The sequence below is a fragment of the Rhamphochromis sp. 'chilingali' genome (genome assembly GCF_963969265.1).
Source record: "Rhamphochromis sp. 'chilingali' genome assembly, chromosome: 20".
NCBI classification, from domain to species: Eukaryota; Metazoa; Chordata; class Actinopteri; order Cichliformes; family Cichlidae; genus Rhamphochromis; species Rhamphochromis sp. 'chilingali'.
In genome coordinates, this window is record NC_137947.1 from 31,933,846 (window position 1) to 31,940,892 (window position 7,047).

Genomic DNA, 7,047 nt, shown 5'->3' on the forward strand with positions numbered 1-7,047 from the left:
TGATTTCCTGTCAGCTGTGAGTTTTCTTTGTCAGATTGTTTTGCATGAAATCATCATAACGAGTTCTTTTCTGCATCTTTGGTTCATTTTTTATTCTTTTCTCTCTTTCTGTTTTCTTTTCATTTTCCTTCTGTTGTGGATTTTCTGTTGAATCGTGACCCGGCTGCAGCCAAACTGCGGCCGGTGGTGGCTGAGGGCGGAGCTAGTAGTCACAGCCGGCTGCAGCGCTGCATGAGGAGAGCCCGCAGCCTGCAGCAGCGCATGCAACTGCTGCAGCAACAACAGCAGGACTCAGAGGCAGGCAGAGAGAAACCACCGCAGCAGCAGGAGGAGCAGCAGCTCCAGGAACAGCACAGGTACCGCTGCAGCCTGATCAGCCAATCAGAACGCACCAGCAGGTGGCGCCCTGTTACCTTCTGTGTATTAAACCTTGTTATTCCTGATGTGTGAACAGAACCTGTGGAGGTTGGAGGTGTAAATCCTCAGCTGAGCTCAAAACTCCTGACATCTTACCTCCTCATGGGCTGATGTAAGAACCTGACGAGAGCTTCAACCAGAGCAAAAATAAATTGAGAATAAATCGGGCAGTAATTATTAGTCTCGTGCAGTAAACTCACACATGTGGTTCTAACGCGATGATGTGGCGTTATTTTTGTGCCACTAATCTGAGCGCACGTAAGAAAAATTTGCAAGTTTTGCATTTTGAGGAGAAATTTGTTTTGAGCGAAGAAAAGCTAAATCTGAGCGAACAAAACTCATCGCTGCGTGCAAAAACTGTGTTTCAGTGTTTGCTATTATCCACACACACAACAGCAGCCCCTCTCGCTCAGTTTTTGCATGTGTTGCTCGCGCTCTCAACATTTCTGCCCGTGTGCGCTCAACTCTTTCTCTACACCGTTATATTTGTGCCACAAAACCAGCCAATCACAGACTTGGATGCAAAAAATTCTGATTGGCTGTTTTGGTCTCCAATCAGCTTGTTAGCTGCTGTAGCTAAACCCAGGCAAATATCCCAGAATGCATTTCATCCAAAACACAGAGTGTCCAAGTTTGAAATATTACTCTGTCTGGGTCACAAAATAAACGTTTAAGATATTTTCAGGTGAGGATGTTGCTGTGTGAACTTCAAATATCTGCTCGATTCATCAAGACGTCACATATTTGCAAAAGTGCTCTAACGTTTCCAGAGATGCCTGTTACCCACCAGCTGACCGGGTGGTCAAGGCGTGGCCCCAGGTATTGACCGGCCCACCAGGTATTACATGAAAAACCATAAAGCCTTTGAACGAAAGCAAAGCTGCTGTGACAGTGACGTACACTGTTGTATATATGTATGATTTGTATCACCTTCATGTTTCCAAACCGACATCATGACCAGCAGCTTTCCAGCTGTGGCTCCCACAAACATCAGCTGATACTAGAAATTAATATTAAATAAATTCTAACAACAGCTGATCAAGCTTAAATGTGCTGCTGTTGTTTAGCGCGACATCCGCTGGTTTCCTGTTTCTGGCGCAAAGTGGGCGATAAACAAACAAGAGAGCCGATCAGCTGATCATTGATCAGTTTCATGATCGAAGTAGCAACAGGAGAGGGAGGGGAGAGAATGAGAGAAGAAGAAACAGCTGTGCAGCAAAGACACAGAATAACTCCAGCTTTGTGTCTTTTTTCATTGTAGCTGAAGTCCGGGACAAATCGCTTCCCTTTTCACCTCAACATGGATGTATTGTAATTGGTCCAGCCCAGCGTTGATCATGACCAATTGGCTAATTCACCACCATCATCGTTTATACCGTTAGAAAATGAAAGTGCCAAATGCCCGGCATGCCCAATGGCCACTCCAGCTGTGCGGTCAGCTGGTGGCTAACAGACGTCTCTGAAAACGTCAGAGCACTTTTGCAAATATGTGACGTCTTGATAAATGGAGCAGATATTTGAAGTTTACACAGAGCTCTGGTGTAAAGCCAGTCATTAACACACCCCTCTCTCCCCCCCGCCTTTCTATCCTATTCCCCCCAAAGTGAAAAGCCTCTCTCGGGCCGAATACTTCTGACAGAGATGCACAGCAGCCAATCAGCCTCCTCTGTGGACCAGCAGACGCCGCCTCCCTCCACCTGCCTCATTAGGTCGCTGCCTCCCCAGTCAACCTTGGTGTCTGACCCCGCCCCTTCAGGTTCACCTCGGGAGGACAGGAAGACCCTCTGTAGCGTCGGCTCCCTCCCTGCTCTCTGTGTGGATGCCCCTGTGGAAGACTTGGCTCCACCCCCTCCGCTTGAAGAGGAGGAGCTTTCAGTGCAGTGGACCATAACATCTCCTGCCCCAGTGCCTCCAGTACAAGCCCCGCCCCCACCCCGGCTGCATCCCCAAATCCTGTCACCTGTTGAGACGTTGAAACCGTCTTACACCCGGCAGCCTCAGGCCACACCCCCAGACTCCAGCCACATACCGTCCCCGCCCCCTGCCCCTCATGCAACCAGGAACTGGTCGTGCTTATACCTAGACCAAGACGTCATCGACTCTCCCAGTCCACCAATCAGCTCGCACCTGTACTCACCGCCAGACTCCCCCGCCAACATTCCCCCAGTGAGCCGCCCGGACCTGCCCGTTTCCCCGCCCACAGTGGCGCTGCCCGTGGAACGCTGGGCTGAAAACGTCAACAGATACTATGGCTCCCAGAGCACTGGGGGAGGGGGACTGGTGGCGGCGGCGGCGCTGGTGACGCCCGGCGAGGAGCTGTCAGAGCTGGAATCGCTGTACCAGGCCAGTCTGCTGGCTCCCAGCATGCACCGGGGCAGCCGGGGAGTCAGCCCCCAGCCGAGCGGCAGCAAACCAGGTAGGAGCCTCTGCTGGACGTCAGTGGAACTGCAGCGTTTGGTGCCTCAGAGGTTGAAGCTGGACATTTATTAATAGTTCCAACCAATCAGGAGCCTTCGCTCAGCTGACCTGTTCATGCCGTCATAAACGTGAACTGATGGCGCTGCTAACACGAGTTAATAAAACAAGTTCAGATTGTTCCAGCAGAAGCAACGCCTGCTCCGTGTTTACCCACAATGCACTTTAAGTTTCCTGCAGTGAGTGAAACGGATCAAACGTGAGGCACCAACGCTGGTCTCAGCTCCTCTACGTCACAGACATGAAGCTGCTGATAGCAGACGCCATCCTGCCCGTGTGACTGTGAGCTATAAATGATGTTCATAGTGTGTGTGTGTGTGTGTGTGCGTGCAGGCGTGAGGAGGAGGCAGTTGGGTCCTGGACGCTCAAAAACGCCGACAGCTGAGATCGAGAGAGACGCCTACAGGACCCCAATAGCAGGCCTGCAGAAGGTGTGCACACCTGTGCGTTCAGCCGATGACGGCGTTCACGTTGTTTGTGCGACCTTGTTAAAAAAACTGAACTCTCCTGTTTGACCTGCAGCCGCCGTCAGCTGAAGACGAGAGCTACAGCGCCGAAAACCTGCGACGCATCGCCCGCAGCCTCAGTGGGACCGTCATCGGGTCGCGACCCCAAAACCTCGCCCCCTCCCACAGCTGTGTAAGAGAGAAACACACACACACAAGCTCATTCAACTATCTTAGTGAGGACCTTCATTGACATAATGGTTTCCCTAGCCCGGACTCTAAACCTGACCATGACCTAATTGTAACCCTGACACTAAAACCACATTTTGAGCCTCAGAAAGGCTTCAAACTTGTGAGGACACACCGGTTCTCACAAGTGTAGTAGAATGCAGATTTCGGTCCTCACAAAGATAGTTAGACAGGAACACACAGAGGCACTAGCAGCTTCCTTCTGCTACCTTGTGGTCGCACCTTGTAACTGCAGCCTGGAGCTCAGCTTTGGTGCAGAGCAGGGAAACCTCTTTATTCCGTCCATGTCACAGAAAAATGAGGCATCTTTAAAAATCAGTGAACCTGTCCAGGTGAACTCGAGTCACACCCATCGAGTGACGCTGTCACATTTTAGCCTGTGACCTCATAAACACGTTACCACTCATGAGGATGGAGAATATTTAACTGGAACTGTCTCTGAGCAGCAGCTTCCTGTGTTTCTGCACGCTTCGCTCTGCTCTCGGCGCCGCTGGCGTTCAGCCATCTCGTATTCAGGCCTCAGGAATCGCCTCAGGCCGCCGCATTAAACATTGATGGGCAGTTTAGTTCTCCCATTAAGCTTCTAACCTCAGAGCCCGACAGCTGAGCGGCGCTCGGCGTCAGATCCTCACCGCGTTCCCTCGGCCCGAGGGTTTGATTCCTAAATCTGTTACAACGTGAGGGGAGAACTGAGTCATTCAGCAGCGTGCACGCAGACACGATCATGGTGTCACCCCCAGACTTGCATCTCAAAGATGCAAGCCCCTCCCCCATGTTTGTTTTTTTTTTTATCTTTTCGCTCTTGTTTCATGTGTGTTTTTTTCTTCATCACGTTAACATGTTTTCATTTCTCCCCCTCCCTTTGTTTTCTCACTGACGCCTCCACCTTCACTCCTCCTCCTCCTCCTGAAGGACCCCTCTGTGTCCAGACCCCCCCTCAGACATTCTTCCTCCTCCTCTTCCCTCCTGCGTCGTTCCAGCTCCTCTACCCTGCATCCCCCCTCCTCTCCCTCCTTCACTGCAGACCACTCCCACCACCACCAGCCCCGACTCCACGGCCCCTCTCCTCCTGCACAGCACCCCCCCACGCAGACATCACAGCCCCCCAGCTCCAGGCCCTCATCCTGGGGACACTCAGGTAACGTGCCGGCCCTTCACCTCCATCTTCAGAGCAGCTGGCCGGGCATGCTGGGAAATGCAGTTCAACAAATGCTGAAGTCGGATTCTCTCTGTAGTTCAGACAGTTTAGTTTGATTAAACGCTCCCAGCGTTCCCATGGCAACCTGCTCACAGGTGAAAACCTGGAAATGATCAAAGTGACAGGATTCCTTTGCAGTCATGTGACCCTGCTGCCGTGCTGTACATGTGAAGCCGTCACGCCTACAGTGCTGTGCATAAGTCTTGAGTCACCGTTTGTAGGAAAAAGTGAAACGTGTGCAGAGTTACTGAAACATGATGGAGGCGGGCTGTTTGGTGTGAGCCCCGCCTCATTTCTGCCGGTCGTCTTCAGGACTTTTGCACAGCGCTGAGGGTGTGGCAGAAAGCGTGAACGCCGCCTGACGTGTCCTCTTCCTCTTCCTCAGGAGCTGGTGCGAGCATCCAGCAGCACGTTCTGGTTGTGTCTGACCGGCGTCAGACTCTTTCAGCTCACGGCGTCCCGCTGAGTTACGGCACGCTGCCTCGAGCTCCTCGCCGAGCCCCACCTCCCTCCACCTCCTCCCTCCCCAGGCCCAGAGCTGGCACCGGCCCCGCCTCCCCTCTGGGACAGCAGAGCCTCTACGCCACCATGCTCCGCCCTCGTCGTTCCGCCGCCAGCGCCAACGGCCACTACGGGCACCCCTCATTGGGCTACGCCCCCCACCACCTCAGAGCGTCAGATGGCCCTGCCCACCCACTCCGCCTGGACATCCCCCCAGACGGCGACTGGCGACGCGATACCAACTCCAGGACAGTCCAGCCCAGCTCCTCCTGGGACGCCCGCCTCGCTCGCCACCCGCAGCCTCCTCGGCCCCGCCGGCCCCCCCAGCTCTGCTCGCTCTGCCAGCAGCTTCCTGCCGAGCCGGCGCGCTCCTGTTGCTCCTCGTGCGGTGCCTACGTGGCTCGGTTCCGGCCAACCAGCTGATCGGACCACAGCGAGAGTTTTACTGCAAATGTGGCTCGCTGACATCGTGAAGGAGCTCAAACGCTGTGTGTGCGGCGTGATGATGTCACTTTGGAGGAAAACTCTTGGATTGGCTCTGCAGTGTCGCCCTCTCATCCTCACTTCTTCATCACGGATCTCCTGCTGCTCCGCTCGCCTCGCCGAGCTCACGCACACCAACACGTCTCTGACATCACGAAGCTCCGAGCGGCGACCTGCTGTCTGCTCGGCCCTGAACTCTGATTGGACAGAAGCAAAGAGCGGCTTGGTTTGAGAGCTGAAGCACGCTCGAGGTCCTGATCTTAGAGAAGTGTTTGATAATTTCTGTAAAGCTCAAATTCAGACGCGCTGCTTGTAAACTTAAACGCTAACAAACGGTTGCGATGCCTGGCGTGGGTTCACCTGCTGTCGCGTGAGCCCCCCCTGGTGGACGCCAGCGTTATAACACCACTCTGCTCCTGACCGTCTTCAGAGGAACGTCCCCAACGAGCCGGCGCAGTTTGCATTAACCTCAGCATCATTTTTTTTGTTTTAGTCTGTTAGGAGGTTTTAACTGAAAAGCTGTCAAATATACGGTCCGGGGGCCAGAACCGGCCCGCAAAAGCAGGGCGCTCTGGTCCACCTGTATATAAACAATGAGGGCTTCAGCTCGTTCAGTGACGGGTGGATGCTGGCTCACGGGTGGAGGACTTTCTTCTGTTGGTCCAGTTGATCAACTTTGATTGGAGCATCAGGAGTTGTTTGCGGGTCGTGGCGCTGACGCGTGGAAGCGCGTCCTCCTGGTGATTTTTGTAGTTGTGTGTAGGCGAACTAACCTGAGCGTGCTCACCTGTCGCAGCCCGGCCGGCTCATTTCTCTTCTCTAGATTATTGTAGAAGAATAACCGCAGCTTTGTTTGAGCAGCTAATATTTAGCATGTCTTCAGCTCACCTGTCGCAGGTGTTCGTGTGCTGCCGTGATGACGTTTGTTAGCGCGGTAGCTTGACCGCTTTTAGCGCACTTCACAAGTGTTACGATAGACGTTTCTTTCGCTCGTTGCCAATTTCTTTCGACATCCCTCCCATTTATTTGGGGGAGGAGCCTCCCTTATTTTTCTTACTCCGATTGGCTTGTTAGACTTTCTGCCAAGACCGGCACTGGCTCCACCCACGTGGTGCTCCAGGTGAGCTCGGAGTGAAAGGTTGATGTTTCAGATGAAGTTATTTTTGCATCACGTTTGCTTTGCCACAGTGGATTTTGATTTCGTTGGTATATTTTTGATGCTTATTTTTCTACGCTGTAGAGTGAACACAGACGAGAGGACGAATAAAATGTTTAAAG

General features: G+C 53.0%; 1 protein-coding gene across 8 annotated transcripts in view; it reads left to right on the forward strand.

The window, feature by feature from the left end:
• The window catches only part of usp54a (ubiquitin specific peptidase 54a), a 45,156-nt gene extending 38,121 nt beyond the window's left edge, over window positions 1-7,035 (forward strand). For 6 of the 8 annotated variants that reach the window (XM_080869644.1, XM_080869646.1, XM_080869647.1 and 3 more), the window contains 7 exons: window positions 170-356; window positions 455-529; window positions 2,022-2,833; window positions 3,226-3,323; window positions 3,415-3,531; window positions 4,500-4,725; window positions 5,171-7,034. In XM_080869644.1, coding sequence (XP_080725770.1) covers window positions 170-356; window positions 455-529; window positions 2,022-2,833; window positions 3,226-3,323; window positions 3,415-3,531; window positions 4,500-4,725; window positions 5,171-5,709 — 2,054 coding nt within the window. In that variant the 3' untranslated portion in view covers window positions 5,710-7,034. Of the gene's footprint in view, window positions 1-169; window positions 357-454; window positions 530-2,021; window positions 2,834-3,225; window positions 3,324-3,414; window positions 3,532-4,499; window positions 4,726-5,170 lie in introns of all 8 variants that reach the window. The other 2 variants (XM_080869649.1, XM_080869648.1) reach the window with 2 other exon arrangements.
• Window positions 7,036-7,047: the final 12 nt, after the last annotated feature.